Source organism: Melozone crissalis, unplaced genomic scaffold (assembly GCF_028551555.1).
Source record: "Melozone crissalis strain CALT ecotype California unplaced genomic scaffold, PUWL_Pcris_2 ptg000006l_1, whole genome shotgun sequence".
Taxonomy (NCBI): domain Eukaryota; kingdom Metazoa; phylum Chordata; class Aves; order Passeriformes; family Passerellidae; genus Melozone; species Melozone crissalis.
Window position 1 is genome coordinate 6,894,534 of NW_026535784.1, and position 20,599 is coordinate 6,915,132.

At 36.4% G+C, this 20,599-nt stretch overlaps 2 protein-coding genes across 10 annotated transcripts in view; one reads left to right on the plus strand and one right to left on the minus strand.

The window, feature by feature from the left end:
- KCNIP4 (potassium voltage-gated channel interacting protein 4) overlaps positions 1–2,915 on the plus strand; it is a 389,782-nt gene extending 386,867 nt beyond the window's left edge. For all 8 annotated transcript variants that reach the window (XM_054295935.1, XM_054295930.1, XM_054295936.1 and 5 more), the window contains one exon: positions 1,841–2,915. In XM_054295935.1, coding sequence (XP_054151910.1) covers positions 1,841–1,888 — 48 coding nt within the window. In that variant the 3' untranslated portion in view covers positions 1,889–2,915. The remainder of the gene's footprint in view (positions 1–1,840) is intronic.
- A 757-nt stretch (positions 2,916–3,672) lies between these two features.
- On the minus strand, positions 3,673–15,643 carry PACRGL (parkin coregulated like). Of its 2 annotated transcripts, XM_054295938.1 has the most exons (9): positions 15,430–15,522; positions 15,101–15,286; positions 13,246–13,376; positions 11,665–11,732; positions 10,482–10,572; positions 9,119–9,253; positions 7,297–7,404; positions 6,257–6,337; positions 3,673–4,879 (listed from the first exon to the last, which is right to left on the minus strand). In XM_054295938.1, the coding sequence occupies exons 3-9, from the start codon at positions 13,357–13,359 to the stop codon at positions 4,823–4,825; spliced, it is 654 nt and encodes a 217-aa protein (XP_054151913.1). In that variant the 5' UTR covers positions 13,360–13,376; positions 15,101–15,286; positions 15,430–15,522; the 3' UTR covers positions 3,673–4,822. The 2 variants fall into 2 exon arrangements, with proteins under 2 accessions (XP_054151913.1, XP_054151914.1); XM_054295939.1 differs by lacking the exon at positions 15,101–15,286 and having other exon boundaries at positions 15,430–15,643.
- Positions 15,644–20,599: the final 4,956 nt, after the last annotated feature.

The following is a 20,599-nucleotide window of genomic DNA, read 5'->3' on the forward strand; positions in this document are numbered from 1 at the left end:
ATGAAAAAGATACACTTGCCAAAGAATTCCAATGCAAGCATCTGGAGTTTTTCTGGTTTTTCGGTATTTCTTTTAAAGATGGCAAAAAAAACCTACTAAAACTTATCATGTTTTAAATATTATGACAAGCCTGTATTTTCTTGTGAAGACTCTTCTAATTTGACTGACTAAGGGAGTGGCATTGGAAGCCTTCTGTAAAGAAACAGCCAGCCTCAGAATTATGGAGTTGATTTTAGAAAACTACCAGTTTCATTCATGACAACACATATGTAGTAAAATTGTTAGGAAGTGTCAAAACAATTTGCAGATTCAGAGCATGTTGTTTGCTTGCACATTTACTGAGATTAGTTGCTAATGTATATACAAAACATTTGTACTAATTATTTGACAAGTGACTTAAGTTAAACTGTTAACCTTACATCAGTGACATTCACTAGTTTATTGATGTTTCAAAGCAATGCAGTGAGGAAAAGGATCATTTATTTAAACTTTCACTAATTTAATATAATAGCTTTGCTATACAAAATTTTCAAGCATTAGCCTATATAGTGTATTTTTTAAATGACATATCATTGCTTCTGTAAGTTATTTTATTGTACAAAATAGCACACAGATCATTCCTTACAGCAGCATCACTTCAGATGACATACAGAATCAAAGATAAAAAACCCCACTGTGCATGTTTCATACCATAAATTAAGCTAATTACTCAGATTTGTCATTTTCTACAAAGCAAATCACCCACTAGACTGAAGAGTGACTAATTTAACTGGAAATTGATACTGAACACGTCTTACTGGAAAATTAATGTACAGAAATCTCACATACTTATCAGTATTATTACTGAGATACCCTTTCTAAGATGTGGGTTTTTGCTGCACATTTTTCATAAAACATCCACAAATAATCTATAATTCAGTCTTTTAATTCATTAAAATTAAAGATGGCTATATCATCTCCGAAGAAAGCACTAAAGAGAGGGATCATCACAGTGAGACCAGCAAATGCTAAACAAGCTTGTAATAAACTCTTATATTGTGTGTATATATATTGTTTTGTGCTAGCAAGTGTTGATCCAGAAATGCCAACAAATATGGGCAACTGCAAGTAACTCTTTCTTCTATACACTGAAAGGTAAAGCTTACAAAGAAAAATATTTTTTGCTAATAGCTGTACTGAGAGTTACTTAGTGACAAAATCTGGAGCACAGTGTGATGCATTGGTATGATATAGAACTGGAAAGATTAATACTTTGTTAAAAAATTGCCTAATGCAAAGCAATCAGAAAGCAGGAAAAGTCACCATTTTTGTTTGAACACAGAAAATCTGAATTGAGGAGCTGAAGAGTGCCGTGGTGTTACTTGTCAAACTGACTGATTTTGGCTCAGCAATGGTGCACACTTCAGTCTGTTTTTCTTAGTCATCCCTAACTATGAAGCAGAAGCCTTAGGATTTTGCAAAAAGAATCCTGTGTACTGTGCACAGGACTAGCAATTATGTATACAGATTCACCCTTGATACAACTATTCCATCAGTATTTATTGTCTAGGTGTATTCTGTTTTACTGGATATAAACGGGTAACCTCAGAAATGTTACAGATCTAATTTTCTTAATATGCTATTGTATTCTTGACAGAGTAGTTTTGGTTTCATTAATATACAGAAAAACTTTTTTAAGCATGGACCCATTAACAACCTTTTTCTGCTAACCATTTCTCCAAACAAGCTGAAAAAAGTGTTGCAATTAACTAAAATGTCCTACCACATTTCAGTATAGATATCCACCAACTACATTTGTAATGGTGTGTGATTTTTGGTTATGTGTTGTCTTTTTTTACAGGATGAGAATATAATGCGATCCATGCAGCTCTTTGAAAATGTGATTTAATGAAGACATTAGGTCTACAACTAATGGACAAATATGAACTATTCTGCAACATTATCTAAAAAAATGGATTTCCCACTTTATCATAAATAAAGTTACTCAGCTTTACACTGAGAAATGTATTATGCAAGTAAATTTTTTACTATAAACCCTTCCCAACAAAAAACCCTTTCTAAATTATACAATCTAGCACTTCCACAGTGGCTCTTTAGTTAATAGGACTCTACTGAAAAATCAGGTTCTTACTACAAACTCAAACAAAATACAACTGACATTATGCACCTTTATTATCATTCCAACCCCTAGTTAAAATAGATACAATCACGCAGAGATAAAATAAATATTCTTAGTTTTGCTACTCAATTGTACTGGACTAAGGTCCAGGTGTTAAAACTTACTTCTTAAATCTGTAGCTTCTAATTTATACAGAGGCATTACGATTTATTTTCTTCTCATATTTCTATAATGTAGTCCTTATTTTTGAATAATATTTTGAGTTAAAATGCTATAATAAATGTGCAATGCACACCTTGCTATAATTGCCTCCCAACTTTGACTTGATTTTCTCTTCAGAAAAAAAACCCCAAAACCCAAACATAACTAAACAGGTAACTTGAGAGCAAGAACTGTTATAAAACAAAAACAAACAAACAAACAAACAAACAAGTTGCTTATGGTATTCTTATTCCCTAAAAAATATTAGTAAACTTCTCTCAATCTCACCAAGCAAGTATGCACTTAATTTATCATGACAGGAGTATCAGAAATCCTACATACTGTATTTTTAATTCCTCTTGGGTGTGTATAAGAAGTTCTTTGCGTAAAATTAAGGATCTTCTGACTTCCAATTTCTCATGAAGAAACCTTAACTGGATCCTAACACTGCTTTCCTAAGTATGTGTCTTTCTGCCTTTAATGAAGAAAAAGGCATGAAATTTTGAAAGCTGCCATCCCACTTTAGTGCTGAGAATGAACATCACTACATAGTAACCTCCACTAATAATAAATGCTAGAGGCTAACATCTATTTTGTCTTTATCTTTAACTATGAGACAGAACCAGAAAAACAATGAAAACTTCAGCTATATATCATCTATATGTGATAAATGCTTTACATTTTTTAAGATCATTTCTTCATTAAGATGGGAGCTACTTAATTCTGAACCTAGAAAGATTCTTCTAAGAAAGTATGCATATAAAATATAACATTGCCCCTCCATCCATGTAATTTTTAAGATATATTGTCCACAGAGTCTACGCCAATACTCCAAAATAGGTGAAATGCTATCAGAGATAGGCCGACCTTCATTGCGACATTGCTGCAGAAAGTCTGAAAGGGGATTAATGAAGTAGAAAGAAAGTTACAAGAATTATTTTGTAAAAATAAATCAGGTATCTATTCTGGTGTAGAGATGGGATGTTAGAGGCATGTTGAAGGCTGTTCTGCTATCACCAGTGTAGGATAAGAGTAGTACAATACATGTACACCTGAAATCTGCTGTAGCGTGTTTGTGTAAACTAAATGTGCACATTTTGTAAAAAAAAAAATAAAGTAAACATGAAGAAAAAAAGGACCATGATCAATTTTTTGAGTTGTTAAATACCTGCTGGCAAAAATGCTTATTGAAGAAGTACTTTTTTTAAAAAACATAAATACGTTTATCTTGACTTAGCACAATTCTGATCTTGGCAGAGATTGGTCCTGAAGTGAATTTCAGTCAGGCTGTGGTAATTTAAAAAAAAAACTTCTGAAATTTCTTTCACATGACAGACTTTTATTAATACTCTATGCATCAGCATCTTCTTATGAAAAAAACATCCTTTCCAACAACTTTAAATGTCAGAATTGAATATTCCTCAGGGGAAGACCTTTGGTCAAATTTTGTTACTTTTGTTAACTCTGTCTGACAGTGTACACAAATACAACATGTCCCTGAACAGCATTTATTACAAGAACCAATTAGGAATTATTTTGCATTCAAATTCAAATACATTAATAGACAAATGCTGTACCCTCCAAAGCTTGACAGCCAGGGAAGCTGGCTTGTACAATCTTCTTTTTGTCTTTAACTTATATTTTTCATAGCTTCCATGTTCAGAAGTTTATTGACTCGTCTGGACCTGAATCCGCAAGCAAATCCCAAGCATATCTGTAATGTTACTGAACTCAATTCAAAAGGAGCACAGTGTAAGTATTTCAAAGTTGCCTCTTCCACCCAGCTCCCATTCAGTAGGCTCAAAGTTAACAGGAATTATTAGCTGAGCAAAACCTCAGCTGTGGCTCTGTGGAGCAACCTGATGCCTCTACACTGTATTCTCCAGAGCCTCTCCAGGCTCTCAAACCAAAATGCTGAGAATGCACTGAGCAAGTTCAGCTTTGGACCACATGCTGCCTGTTTACTGGGTTCAGCTTCACACCCTTAAAAGCTGACTCTTAAGAAGTCTGAGAGGGCTCACAGTTCTGTGTCTAACCTAGTCCCCAGGAGCCTAAATGTGTCCATCTGTGCTGTGTCACAAAAGAAGGTATGTATTTCAAAAGCAGCTATACATATGTGATTTAGCACCAAGTTAAATTTTATTTAAGTAATTACAACAAAATTATTTTGCATCACACAAATATACAAAACATATAAAGCACTGCAGATATAATACATGAAATTGTAATTAAAAACTAAATAAGAATCAATATTTATACTACACTTGAAATAATAGCACATTAATCAGTGTCATCGTAAGTCAAATGCATATACAAATATACAAAGAAAAGTCTTCCATAATTACATATTCACAAACTGATAAGACTCCTGCTCTCCATCATACAGAGGAATAATTATTATTTTAAGGGAATATATTATACCCCAAATAAGTGTCAGTGATATTTACAGACAATTTCTTTCTAAACTTCACCTTACAGTACAAATCACTAAAGTTTCCTTGTTCAAGAGTAGATAGAACAATAGGTTGGAATTTTAGATTTGATGATTGCCACAGTTGCCTGTTGAAGAAAACAAAAACAAATTTAAACAAAATAGGAGGCACTACCAGTACATGTGACAGTACTCATAAAGTCTGCATAAACTGCATAGTTCACTTTTACTTAGTTATCTTTGCTATTATCAAACAGTAGAAAGCTAAAAAGTTAATATTTGCTGAGAAATTTACTGTCAAAAGGGCTGAAAATAATGAACTGAGAAGATGCACCATTGTGACAACTAATGCTGGGGAGTAAACATCTGAAATAAGGGACATGAAAACTCATACCTAAAAGAGGGCACAAATATATACATGAAATAATAAGGATTTTTATGTAGAGGAATGATGTTCTGGAAGGGATTTCCAACAAAAGTAAGAAGCATATGCTTTATAGCAATTTAGAAAAAAAAATGATAAATTAATTGGTTGGATTATATAATGTTGCTTGTAATCGCAACTTAGTAGTTTGTTTCCATTTTTTTTTTGCTTTATCTTAACACAGTCTTTTTAAAAGATATACAGAAAGACCTACTCACAAAACAGGTAAGACTACAAGAAATCACGGGACAGATAGAAGCATTAGAGGTTAATAACTCACTGGATTAATTATATTATCTAGACCTAAATTTTCAGAACATTAAGATAAGCTGTAATTTTCCTTTTCTTGTCTCACTTCATACAAATAAAGAACTCTTATCCTCCTTCATTTTTCGTGATGTTTTTCAAGTCTGTAATCCAAACACTGCTACTGCTCTTAAATGAACATATGCACATACAAAAATGAAGAGGCAACTACTGATTATTTGGGCACCTACTGGCTAAGGTGCCCAAGCTCAGTACTGCTAGGCCTGCCTGTATGGTCCCTGATCCTCAGGTTATTCCTATTCTTTATGAATAACCATGTAATATAACACATGCAACTGTTCATAGGGTCAAGAAGGCAATAATTTTCTTTTCTAGATGAACATCTAAGTCAGAATTCCTCATTTTTTCTCCTTTTCTCCTTTGTGCACAATGTACAGCACAACATTTGTCCAAAAATGTTCAACAGAAGAAACCTCTGCTACCATCTATTATTTAAAGCATCTTTTTGATTTATAGCCTTTGTAGATCCAAACTCTGGGTTAACCAGGGTGGGCTGGAATGTGTGTCACATTCCCTCAGGAAATAGCATAAACAATAAACTAGGCAGGCAGGCATCATCAATAACAGCAAAAAGTAACTTTTTGCAGGAGTAAATCTTGTTGAGAAGCATATTTAGTCCCAGAAAATGGAACACCAAGCATGTATCCCAGCCATACGGAAGCAAGAACATGGCAACAAAACCAGAGATGAAAGCTGTTCTGACAAAATTGTATTAAAAAGTGTAGAATACTGAATAAACATCTGATCAACTCACCCTTCCACCACAGTGCTCCAACTTTTGTAAAGCAACAGTAACTTCTTCTCTATATTTCTTGTCCATTAATCTCTTTAAAAGCTATTGGAAAAGTAAAACAAAAATATTTTTATTGCACAATAAAAATATATGCAAAGAGGCAATAATAACCTATTTTGTTACTTTATTCCATCTTACTTTTGCAAAATTAAAGCCACAAAGAAACATTATTTTATAACTTGTAACTGATGTCAAAGTATGCAACTCAATAAAAGCAAATGGAATAAAAAGTTAACTAAAGAGAAACTTAAATTCAAAGAAAACTGATCTGCTAACCCACAAAAATATTTCTTTTTCATTTACCAAACAAATTGGAAAGAAACATCCACTTTAACAAAAGTCATTCTTAAAGAATTGTCCACATGAAAAGTTAACTTTTATTATCATGTGCATTGAAAGAGACTTCAAAAAAAACCTGCTGTAATTTCACTTCTGTACTGATTGACAAAAAAGTCTTTTTATTTTGCTGTAAAATTGCACTTTGCAAGCGGGTTAAAAGAAACCATGAAAAGCCTGTCTGACAGATGAAGAATGTCCCCAGAATAAGTTGGTATAAAAATACTTCTCATAATCCCACTCAAAGCTTATTTAATGACAACTTCCTCATGCAGAATTCCCATCTGAAAGGAATGGGAATATTTGTTTCTGTTAATGTATTAAAACGTTTATGGTTTTGCGAAGATATTCAGACTTAAAATTAAAAACTCATTTTGCAACAAATTTTCCTCCAAAACAAAGCATCTGCATGTTTCCATAAATCGTAGAGAGAAGACTTCCATTATTCTCCAGTTTACATTAACAGGAGTTTTTGGACCTTGCCAGAACTTTTTAAGTCACCATGTTATAAAAGAGCCAAGGACTCACACTGGGGACTGTATGAAATAATGCTTTTCATGGAACTGCTGAGTCCTCCACTGTATCTCTGCAGTTAGTATAGTAACATCTCAATAGGAATGTCATGAAAATACAAATGATTTTTTATTACAGCACTAAAAACTTACATTTGTGAGTAGAAGCTTAAGATAATCATTAAGAGATGGGCCAACAACAGCACTCAATTGGACTAAAGCATCCAATCCCCTTCCAAATACTTCATCATCTGCATGTGCCTTCAGAAGGGGAAGAAAGAAAAAAAATCCTGTAAGATTCAGACAAAGTAAGCTTTTCTAAACTGCAGTCTCTGCATTATGATTGTATGGAGTAGTTTTAGGCACTAAAACTACTGTGCAATTGCTAATTGCTATAATGATACAAATTTAGAAAGAGAAGTACAATATGACTGAATATAAGTCTCTAGAGGCCAAATTTAAAGGCAAAGCATATTTTTAAAGTGGAAAACAAAAGCATCCCTGAAATTTCCACACAACTCTTGCATTTCTTCTGAGACAAGAAAACTAATAATTTACTATTGTTGAAATAAAAAATGTGGCATGTAGAAAAGTTTGCTACACTGATAATTTCAGTATTTCACAGCACATTAGAAATAACCTGTCAAATGCTGATATGTTGAAATTGAGAGACAACATTTTAGTTTAAAATGTAATGAATTCTGGGTAATTTCTATGTAATTCATAGCAATAACTTTCTTTGCTGGAGAAACAGAGGAGCCAATGACTTTCTGCCTCAATTAATTTAGTCCCCTGCCAACTACACCTGCCAGCAGTTATCAGGCTCTTATCTACTTCTACAGTTCTTTGTCATCTTTATTTCTCCCATAGGAAGTTTCTTCTGTACCTGACTTCTCCAATGGTTTAATTATGCTGCTTTTCCTTTAGCAGAGAAATAGACTCATAACAATTTATTTTGTTCTCATACTAAATTATAAGTTTATTTAAACAACAATTTTTCCTCTCCAGCATCTGGGCCCTGAAAATTTTCTTTTCAACTAGAAATCATGGACTGCTTGTCTAGTAGAAGATTTAACAAGACATAATACCAAAACAGTGCAACAATAAAAATTATCAGAAGAGTAATATTAATTAGAGGAAGACACAAGAATTATTTGTCTAATTTTGCCTTTAAGCTAAACCAAAGATAACACAAAATTCCATACTTCTGTTACATCTCTGATTTGAGATAAAAATTAATTTTCAAATTTCAAGCCATCTCTGTTAAATCAGAACTGAAACACAGCTAGATCAAGGGACATCTACTTACTGAACCAGAAAAGGGCTCTCAAAGACATGAAAAAGATCCAAAAGAGATAACCTTCAAACACAAGATCTCACTTTATATTCTGATGGTGTAGAAGAGTTAAAAACATTTTCTAAAATTAAGAATATGACCTCGAACACTATAAATGTATTCTTCCTTTTTCCTCATTGACATATTCTGGAAATGGTGCTGTGCAGGACGGGGAGTTGGACACAATGATCCTTGTGGGTCTCTTATTTTGGGATTCTGTTTTACCTTTGTAGCATGTTTTGAATTGTTACATGTAATAGACAAGCATTTATTCCTGCATATCCATTTTACTTCACATAATTTTTATTTTTTGTGTGTGATTGCATGGACATATAAAAAAGCCCACAAACATATGCATTTATTTCTGCTTACCTTTAAGACAACAGTTTCACAAAATTTTCCCATAGATACTGTCATATAGTTATACAAGGAGTTGTCCATCTTAATTTATATTTACAGACATATTTAGCTAATAAACCAAGGCAGGGTTAACAACAGAAAGAGAAATCATTCCTACTCCCCAAACCAAAAGCCCATGTGATAGATTTATTACATTAATATTACCCATGTAGTTCCCACCAACAGCAGGAAAAAAAAAATCAAACCCATTAAAATCTCTGCATGAAGATTAAGACATACCAATGCAGCCTTTAAGACTGGAACTAAACGAGGCAGCAAGGGAATAACTTTTTCAGCAGCACCTTCAGCCAGAAGTAATTGTTTAAAACCCTCCTTGGAAACAAAAGTATAGGGATGTTTTGTCTCTCTTAGTCCCTGTTGCAAATGTAAAACATGGTTTTCTTAATATTGAGCCTTCTTTTAAACAAAAACACATTTTAAAAGTTTCACACAGCAGCAAGATCATGTTTAGATTTTGTCAGATCAGTTCAAAACATAAAGTACACTAACTCCACCATGTGGAGCCACTGGGTACAGCTCTGCTCACAGAATATTCTAATTCATTTTTCTTTTACAATATTGAATATTAAAACTCACATTATGAATACTGCCAACTCAATCAATATTTGTACCTCAGTACCTTTAATCTAAAAACCCAAGGTACTTTTTCAATGAGACCATGAACTAGAACAGTCTATATTTGTATAGGGGTTTTGTACCCTGAAAGGAAAAAAGAACAGAAGGTGAACTACGGAAGGAAAGACACCCCACACCACATACATCTATGTTCAACACTAAAAACTTGTAGATAGCACAAAGATGCACATCTAGTGAAGGTCTGACTGGCAAAACTCAAAGATTTAAAGCCATGTGTCTGAAGCATTTTTTTTAACATAAAAGAAGTTTTATGTTACCTTAGTTTAGTATTTAAAATACCTTTGTTTAGTATTTAAAAAAAGAAAAAAAAAAGAAGAAACAAAGGGAAAAAGAAACAAAGAAAATAAAAATGAAAAAACAGGGAAAAAAAGGAAAAAAGAAAAAATAATGTAAGCCACCTCAGCATATGCACTTTATTCTACCTGCAGCATTGGATTCAGCATTTATTTAGACACCTGGAACATATTTGGTGATAAATGTCACAGATGGTTCTGAGAAAACAGAAGCCTCAACATAGTGTATAGTACTTCTCTTCCACTTATTTACAGGATCCTATTTCCACTGTACTAATTCAAGCAATTGAGGAGAGCATTCTTACTTCATAAGGTAGGCGTTACATACAAAAATAAGCAAAACAATTTAGTTTACAAAAGCATATGCAAAACCACAAATTTCATTCAACAGCTGGGCATCTGAGATGTGGTCTTGCATTTGATCAGTATCTTGAAGATTAAACACCTCTACCTAGCTCTCCCAGAAAGCTCTAACTAAAGAACTACAAATAGCAATGATCTTGACCATTTTCATTCATACAATATCCTGACAAGTGGGGTTTTTTAATATTTCTCTAGAAGCTGAGCCTAAACTAGCCAACTTAGATTGTTAAAAATGACATTTGCAAATAGGAAATGGTTGGGTGCTTAATGTTGCAAGAAATTGGGTTTACCTCTGCCAATGTTAAAAGAAGAGGATCAAAGGGAACAGTTTCAGGAGGGCATTCCCACTGCAGTTTGTGCTTTACTGATCCATGCACTAACCTATATAAAGAATAAAGTTTTAACAAAATAACATATATATAATTTATTGCTAACACTATTTGCTATGAATGTATCACCAATTAGTTTATTGTATTCCTACATTACATACACAATCTCAATACATAATGCTCTCCTTAGTGAAATTATAGGATCACAGAATCAACTAAGTTGGCAAAGACTTCTGGGATCATGGATTCCAACTTGTGTCTATGTGTAATGGTTAACAGTGCAATTATACTAAATTCCCAAAATATGTCAGTTTTCAAAATTCTGCTGCTAATCACACAGAAATCAGAAAATAGAAGTTATAAAAATTACAGATGTCTCTCAAGCCAACACAGAAGATACTCCTTTTCCAAAGTTACTTATTTTGATAAGTATACCAAGAAACATTTTCCTCAAATAGCAATGGGTATGGAAAAGCAGTTGAAACTGAAGGAAAATTATATTGGAATTTACTATTTAATTCTAAGATACAAATAAATGTTTTAATACTACGTATTAATGATTATTTTATACAATTATATACATATACATTTATTAATGATGGCTTATATTTTTTTATATTTTATGTAAATTCTGCATCCACGTGAAAAAACACCAGAATGTTGATTGTCTAGGCAAATATATAACTAAGTAACTTAAAATACCCTAAACTTGCTTGTAAGTAGTTTTGCTAATATTTCTTATGCCTGAAAACTACAGAATAGGAAATTCAATAACATGTTGTCATACTACTAAGGCTGTGCAAGGTCTACTTATAAAATGGCACTAATTTTATTATCTTTGTTAGTAGGGATAAGTAAATTAAATTACCTGAAAATATCACTTGTGAAAGATGCTTAGGAAACCAAGTGTGCACATATTTAACTATTTTTTCTTAAATGTGGCTTTAATATTAACACAGCATAAAAAAAGAACCAAAAGAAGACAATTTCAAAGGCATGGGAAGTTGCTTTCTGATCTGAAAAGAGTTAAGTATTAGAAATTTTTCCAGAATTGAATGGAACTAAACAACCTAAGTAAAAGATGAAACATAAAGAGGTGCATTTCATAATATATTTAGTAAAAGAAAAAACAAACCCAACATACCTGCAGGGAATACCACCTCTAGCATATGTAGCAGCAAATGCAGATGATGGTTGAGAATAAGCACGAAACTGTAAGGACAGAAAAAAAAGCATTATTTATTTATAACAGTAATGTTTTATAGCCTATTTTGAATATGTTAAAACAGAAGTTTACCAAAACATAAACTTAATCACATGATTCCAAAACAAATTAAAAAAAAGAACTGCAGCCATGAAGCGGAAAACATGTAAGTGATACACTTATCTGAAAACTGCTTTTAAGACTCATCCGTCTGGGGAGTTGTTAAAATTAATAAAAATATACAATCAGTGGTCTCCTGATGGAATCACTTTATTTTTCTATTTTTTTTCTTGCAAATGGTAATACTGAAGTCTTACAAGTTCTTTCCTAATCAGAGCAAAGAGCTCTCACTTCCCTGAAGCTCTTGTTGTTATATTGGTAACATGCAGAAGTCAGTTTTACTGCAATTGCACCTTGCTCTGAGTACAGACAAAAGTATATGATGGCAAGATGCGGGAGAAACCCCAAATATTAGGCAAGATGGTGGGAGGGTACTGCAAATGCACAGGGAGGTTCATACTGGGTGAGAATCTAGAAAAGACACACTGGAGAAGGAAACTAGAACTTTCAAGCAAGGAAAAGCTGCACAAATTTGGTTTTTATAATATATGTGTTTTTTATGCCTATGATCTATTATATTATTTATTAGCATGATCATTTAATGTTGCTTTACAGATAATACAAAAGATACTATGGAAGCATTCAGAAGGAAATACCATGAAATCTCAATTTTTATCTTTTGAGTGTTTAAACCTGCATTGAGATTAGTAGAATTGTGTTCATGGCTTATTTTTGGTCATTGTGCTACTTGCAAAGAGATTTCAAGTAAAAAAGATGACCACATTAAAGTATTCAGCCTCTGCTTATCAGTAAAGGAACCTCTGCATTTCATTCACTTTCCAAAAAGCCTGTGACATTACTAATTGCCAAATCATATGGCCCAGTGGTGAACTATAATTCATGCATTCAATGTTAGATCTCCAGACACAGGACTTCCAGGAAATAAACAACTGCTTTCATTACTACTCTCCCAAGAACACAAATTTTTCCTGAAGGATTACATAGTCACAGTAACTGTGAGTTTCAAATAATGTTCACCAGCAATTAATTTGCCAGATTTTATGAGGCCCTGAATACCTTCAATACGACACCTCTTTCTTGGTTTCATTGCATAACTGAAATAAGTTTCCCTAAAGCAGCAGGTGCCAAAGCTTAGAAGTAAGAAAAAACCAACCATTTATAATGTTTAGCTCTAAATCTCTTTTTAGGGCAATAGTACATAAAAAATAACGGTTACTATTCAAGCCACAACTGTACCAAAATACATTAGTAATGTAATAAACAATGTTATACCAGGCATTTGAGCTTAGAAGATAAGGTATGTATGATTAATAACAAAAGTTTCATTTCAGATTAAAAAATAGGACCACAAGAAGCATGTCCTGCATGCAATTTCATAAAATAAGGAACACTCTTCAAACCACAGATGGATTTTAACCAAACAAAACCACCACCACATACTGGATCAATAGTTTTGGGATTCAGCTTTGCACTAGGCTTTGGCTGTGATTCTGCAGAACATGTCTTGCTTTTCTGGGTTGAAGACTTTGTTTTTATTTGGATGCCTGATGACATTCTTAGAACATTGCTTCCTACAAAAAAAAATTAAAAACATAAAATTATTTTCATTCCTATATGACAGAATATGAAGGGTTAGAATGAGCAGCAGTACAGACCTCAGCAGAAGAGACCAGACTCAAATGGGTACAGTTACATCAGAAGAAAGCAACAATTTGAGGAAGGTCCAGGATGAAGGAATGAAGCAAGTACATTCAGGACACAAAACCCAAACCACAATCAATAAGAGATGAGAAAAGAAATGTAAGGCAGCAAAAAAAAAGAACACAGAAAATTAATTCCAATTCCACTAAGAAGAATGAAAGTACTTTTTTAGAAGACTGCAAAAATAACAAACAAAAATAACTCTGATTACAGCATTCAATGCTGATTTAAATACACTTATCTTCTGTAAGTCAATGCACTAGCTACACATCACTACAAATGTATATAATTAGGTTCAAGTGTCCCTAATAAAAATAATAGTTCTCTACTTATTTACCATACCAAGTCTGATATTGTGATGAATAGTATAAATTATTCCTGAGATTACAAGATTTCAAATATTAATAAAAATATAAATAGTGAAAACCCTAGTTTTGAATATTCTAATGTTCAGTAATTTTTGCTGTGGTGTATTCTGCACAGAAAAAAACCAATTTAGTAGATAAGACATTAGATTCCTATTGTGAAAAAACAATAGCACCATATAGAGATGAAAATATTAGGAAACAAACATTGCCTCAGGGATGAGCAGTGGGCTTGCTGTCCAGCCATCACCCTTGGTGACACCTATTTTTGTTAAAAATATTATCAAGTGCCAAATACTGAGACCAGGATGAATCAGAGACAGAATTGCCAGGCTACTCAGCTACCCTCAGCTCTATCAGCCACCTGCCCTAATCTCTGCCACTCTTGCACGTGCACTCCTTGTTTAGCTTGGCTATTCTAATTCTTCCCTCTGAGCAGGATTGCCAGTCAGGCACCTTTGTCATTATCTACATTGTGAAATGTTTAGGATTGCTTCTGTTTCTGGTTAGTGATAAGGTCCCAGTACATGTGTAGATATACTGTCTTTTTAACTTATGGAAAGAATTAAATGAAGTGCCCAAGTTTTTCTGAATGCTGTGAAACAACATATAATAATTATTAATAAATCAGCTAAAATACAAGCAAAAATAAAATTGAAAGTTTAAATCAATACTTCTTGACTGACTAATTAATCAGAACTAGTGAATCAGTTAATCTACTGTATATTTTGTTTTCTCTTTCCTACCGTTTCCAGAATGTGGTCTGCCTCCACTGAAAGTCTTTTTAAAAGAAATAATACACCACAATTAGTCAATAAAATGTCTTCAGAACTCATAGAAACTTGCATGACACTTTTGGGAACTATTCTGGTTGTAAAATGGAAAACATTAATATAAAAATAAATCTATTGATTTTGTATGTCTATTTATCTTTAAGTTCTAATCACATTAGTGTAAGAAGACAGACTTTTAACTGTCAGAAAATTAAAAATCAAAACCGTTTCATACTATAAAAGCACCAGATAAGTTCTTGACAGTAGCAGGATGTAGCACAAAATAGCGTTTATCTGTGTCAGACTTTGAAATGTAATAATACAATGTAATAGCTTTCTAATACCTGCATAAATATTTTTCTCAGAAAAGTACTTAGAAGTAATTGAGATGTTTTTAATTTTTTCTATTTTCCAAGTAATGAAAATACATGCTAAGGTACATTATGTAGCACTGACCAGAAGAAGTACTTTTCACAAGGAGGGCTCACTCTTCAGAGATGAAAGCTCTCGTGCAGTGAGGAGCTGCAAGGGTTTTGTGGAGAGATCAGACAGGTGAAGCACAGCCGTGAATCAAACAAGCGAGTTTGGCACAGAAGTGACCCATCTACTGGCAGATGACAGACTTCAAATCAAGGAGCGACACTTTAAACAGAAATTGGAGAAGCACTTTTAAGAGACATCTTTCAAAGGAGGAGAAGCGCAGCCTGGAGTTCGGGATCTAGAAGTCACTTAAGGCAGGCAGGATGGAGGTCAGCAGGATCTGAAAGGCGAGGTTGCTCCCTTACCCTGCCGAGTGCCGACTCTCCCGGAGTGCAGAGGCAGAAACACATGAGGGGCTTCGAGCGCCGCCACCGCCGACAGCCTCAGGCAGAGCAGCTCCGGCGAGCTCCCACAGAGCCCCCGGCCCGGGCCTCCCCAGCGCCGGGGGACACGCAGGGACCCCGCGGGAGCACGGGGGGCCGCCCCGCTGTGCTGGGCCCCTGGGCCGCCCGGGCTCCGGCTGGCAGGGCACGCCGGGCTTCGGGCACGCCGGGCTCCGGTCAGCGCCGGGCTCTGGGCTCCCGGCACGCCGGGCTCGGGGCACGCCGGGCTCTGGGCTCCGGGCACGCCGGGCTCGGGGCACGCCGGGCTCCGGTCAGCGCCGGGCTCTGGGCTCCGGGCACGCCGGCCTCGGGGCACGCCGGCCTCGGGGCTCCAGCTAGCGCCGTCCCCGTGGGCACCGGCGCCGCCGACGCTTCCTGCCGGTTGCCAGGGGAACTACGGGCCGCCGGCAGCACAAACTTCCTCCGTGCTTGCTGCAGACGGAGCGACAAGAAGAATGAAAGATCGATTTTGTTGGGCTTTTTTGGGGGATTTTTTGTTGGTTTTTTGTTGGTTTTTTTTTTTTTTTTTCAGCCTATCTCGTATGCTGTGATTAAAAGAAGAACGGTGAATTTTCAGGTGACACCGCCAGTCGTTTTTGTTCCACTTTTTAAATACCTACCCAGGTATATAGTCCCCTGATACAATACTGAAAGTTCCACTGGAAATACAGCATCTCTTTGATGCCCAGATGTGATAAATACATTATTAGATCTGAGTGTGGTAAATTAGCTTTTGAGTAAAAGGCTACTTTTTCATTTGACCACAAGAGTGCTTTCTTTCTTTCTTCAAGAAAGGTGTATATTCATTGATGCACACAAAAATAAATCTTCAAGGAAAATGTCTCATCGGTTTGCTTAAACTGGTTGGGATGGAAGCTTTCCACCTTACATTCTTTCTCACTTCTGTCATTTCTGCTGCAGAACTGAATGTGGATGAGCGAGACTATTCTCATGATTTTCCACAGGAAAAAAAAAAATGGACAGTAATGAAAAGTAGTCATGGAATATTTGAAAAATGCCATTGGCGTTAGATATTTGGCAATAAAGGTATTCATAATTACTTTTATCCAACATAAATACTTTGTATCTGCCAATAATGGCAAGTCAAAAGTGAAGACATCTGCAGAGTTAAAACAGGTCTGCATAACTGACAGCCATTGAAATGCATTAGTGCAAGATACTCTTTGGAAATACAGAAAGAAAATATCTATAAATAATATTGGAGAAGGGAAGATTTCTTGCTAAGTATTTTCAACTAAACTCAAGAGACATTATAGTACTTTAACAGAATTATTTTACTGTTCCACAATACTGAAGGTAATAGAAAAATGGATGTCTTTTTATCCAAAAAATTCATGAGCTGATGAACGATCTCAGAAAAAAATCCAGTATTGTAAAGCAGACCATGAGAGCTTTGAAAATCACACAAAAAAATGCAAACCAGCATGATCATTTCCAGGATGAGAAAAAAAAATCTGTTTTTTTAATCGCCATTTATATTTAGTTCAGTGCTGTAGTACCACTTTATCCATATATCTGTAATGGTTGTTTTGTGAGTACAGACCAGACCACAGCTATGGAAGAGAATAGTGGTACAATTCCAAAGTAAGTAGGAGGTATGAACTGCTGTGCAGCATGAAGAAAAACCCAACTGATCAGCTCTTTGGAGACAGCAGCGGCCTCCACAGCATTTCCATGGAAGCACCCCTAGGCCAGAGCTGCTTTTCCTGCCTAGGGTCAGGTAAGCATTACATCTAGAGTTAGCGTCGTGGAAACCACAAAGCCCTGAGCTGCAGGCACACTGCAGCTGCAAAAGGCATCCCAACGGGAGTGCAGAAGTGCCACGATATGACTGACTCCTGAGCTTTTTCCTTGGGATCATCCCTAACCCTAGGCTGATTTACCTGCCTAGAATTAGGGCTACAGTAAGGGTTAGAGTTGCGCCTAGCTTTAGAGTTCCCAAGGAAAAAGCTTTGGAGGCAGCCATGTTGTGGCACTTTTGTGCTCCCCATGCAATGCCTTTTGCAGCTGCAGTGTACCTAAGGCTTGGGGCAGCCTAGTTTAAAAAACCCTAAACCTAGGCATAACTCTATCCCTAACCCTAACTCTAGGCAGGTAAATCAGCCTAGGGTTAGGGATGATCCCAAGGAAAAAGCTTTGGAGGCAGACATGTCGTGGCACTTTTGCACTCCCCTTGGGATGCCTTTTGCAGCTGCAGTGTGCCTGAAGCTCAGGGTTTCCTAGTTTATAAAACCTTACCCATAAGCATAAACACAACCCTAACCCTAACTCTAGTCAGGTAAATCAGCCTAGGGTTATGGATGATCCCAAAGAAAAAGCTGTGGAGGCAGCCATGTTGTGGCAGTTTTGTGCACTTCTGTGGATGCCTTTCGCAACTGAAGTGTGCCTGGAGCTCAGAGTTTCCTGGTATAAAAAACCCTAAACCTAGGTGTAACCTTAACCCTAACCCTAGGCAGGTAAATCAGCCTAGGGTTAGAGATGGTCCCAAGGAAAAAGTTTTGGAGACAGCCCTGTTGTGGCACTTTTGTGCTCCCCTTGGGATGCCTTTCGCAGCTGTAGTGTGCCTGGAGCTCTGGGCTTTGTGGTTTACATTCTTAGGCTTAGGGTTCGGATTATGCCTGGGGTTAGGGTTTTTAAAGCAGAAAGCCCTGTGTTACTGAGGTTGCAAGGGTCTTCAGGGTGAAGAGAGAGGCGAGAATCTTGACCTCATGTTCAGAAGGCTTGATTTATTATTTTATGATATATATTACATTATAACTATACTAAAAGGAATAGAGAGGAAAGTTCTCAGAAGCTAGCTAAGCTAAGAATAGAAAAAGAATGAATAAACAAAGGTCTGTGTCTCAGCACAGAGTGAGAGCCAGCTCTGCCGTGAGTGGTCAATAAATCCAAACATCCACAGAAGACCAATCACGCATCCACCTGTTGCATTCCACAGCAGCAGATAACCATTGTTTACATTTTGTTGCTGAGGCCACAACTTCTCAGAAGGGGGAAAAATCCTAAAGAGAGGATTTTTATGAAAAGATGCCGGTGACAGCCCTGAGCTCCAGGCACACTGCAGCTGCCAAAGGCATCCCAAGGGGATCCCAAAACTACCAAAACATGACTGCCTCCACGGCTTTTTCCTTGGGAGCAGCACTTGGCCAGGGCTGTTTCTCCTGCCTAGGGTTAGGATGAGGGTTATACCTAGGGTTAGGGTTTTTAAACTAGGAAGCCCCGAGCTCGAGGCACACCGCAGCTGCAAAAGGCATCCCAATGGGAGCGCAAAAGTGCCCCAACATGGCTGCCTCCACAGCTTTTTCCTTGGGACCATCCATAAACCTAGGCTTTTTGTGTTTTAATCCTGAGCTTTTTCCTTGGGATCATCCCTAACCCTAGGCTGATTCACCTGCCTAGGGTTGGGGTTACGGTTAGGGTTAGGGTTGCGCCTAGGTTTAGAGTTCAATGGAAAAAGCTTTGGAGGCAGCCATATTGTGGCACTTTTGCCCTCCCCTTGGGATGCCTTTTACAGCCGCAGTGCGCCTAAAGCTCGGGGCTTCCTAGTTTAAAAAACCCTAACCCTAGGCCTATCTGTAACCCTAACCCAAATCATAGGCAGGTTAATCAGACAATGGTTAGGGATGGTCCCAAGGAAAAAGCTGAGGAGGCAGTCGTGTTGTGGCACTTTTGCACTACCCTTGGGATGCCTTTTGCAGCTGCAGTGTGCCTGGAGCTCGAGGGCTCTCTGGTTCAAAAAACCCTAACCCTAGGCGTAACGCTAAACCCAAGGAAAAAGCTTTGGAGGCAGACATGTTGTGGCAATTTTGTGCTCCCCATGGGATGCCTTTTGCAGCTGCAGTGTGCCTGGAGCCTGGGGATTTCTGCTTTAAAAACCCTATCCCTAGGCATAACCCTAACCCTAGGCAGGGAAACCACAGAGATCCAGGCACACTGGAACTGTGAAAGGCATCGCAAGGGGAGCCAAACCTGCCACATCATGTCTGCCTCCACATCTTTTTCCTTGGAAGCAGCCATAGCCCAGGCCTGCTTTTCCTGCCTGGGATTAGGGTTAGGGTTACACCTAGGGTTAGCATCTTGGAAACGCGAGCTCCCACTGATGTCATGGAAGTACAGAATAAACTGAGTATGGAATAGGAGAAGGAACACTCTAGGCTCTGTGCAAGAACAGGGCTTAGTTCAGAATCCAATAATTTTCCTGAAATATGCAAAATAAGAGATTGTCAGGGTCCTGCAGTGTGTATGGTACCACAGGGAGTCCTGCTCTTCTTGGTGTATTGGGTGTTTGGAAGGCTCATCCACCTGAGTGCTGCTGTTCTGGGTGGCCTTGATCCTCCCACATGGCAGAAATACAGACTAAAATGGTCCTAAATTCCTGGAGCAGAATAGAATGAAACTGTATCCTTATATAATTTTTTCTAACTGGCATGATATTTTAAGAGCTAGGAAAAGAGAAGTCCTAAGGTTAAACACTCATTCAGTCCCTTCTGGTTCCTACAGTATGATCTTAAAATGGTTTTTATTACACTTGTCCTATCCATTTGTAGATTCTCTGCTCCTTAAGTAGCTTCTTATTTATTCTAACTGGTCTTGGATTTTCCCCTTTACTATAGGCATGGAGAATATGGGTCAAAATACTTATAATAAAACATTTATTTAAAATAAAATGCTTTTCATACTGTGTCTTACTGTTTTTGATAGTCATAATCAGAAATAGTCTGTGACATTTTAAACATACTTGGTGGATGGATAATTTAGGAGGAAAAATACTTTATGATCACAGTATGGATCAACAAAACATGACAAATTTTAGCATTTTTCATTATCATGATGATACCAATTTGTAATGTTAAATAGGGTGTAATGACCCACTGTTTATTACTGTATATTTGTGTAGCATCACCTCCAGTTCTTAAGAGTTTCTTCTTTATGCATTTTAAGTTTTTTTTTTAATTTAACTGTCATAAGCCTTCTTAAATGCTTGAAAATAAGTAAAGACAAAAATATGAATAATTTCCAAAGAGTATTTATAATGAAAGGAAACTTTTATGTTTGTGTATGCCATTGAGCA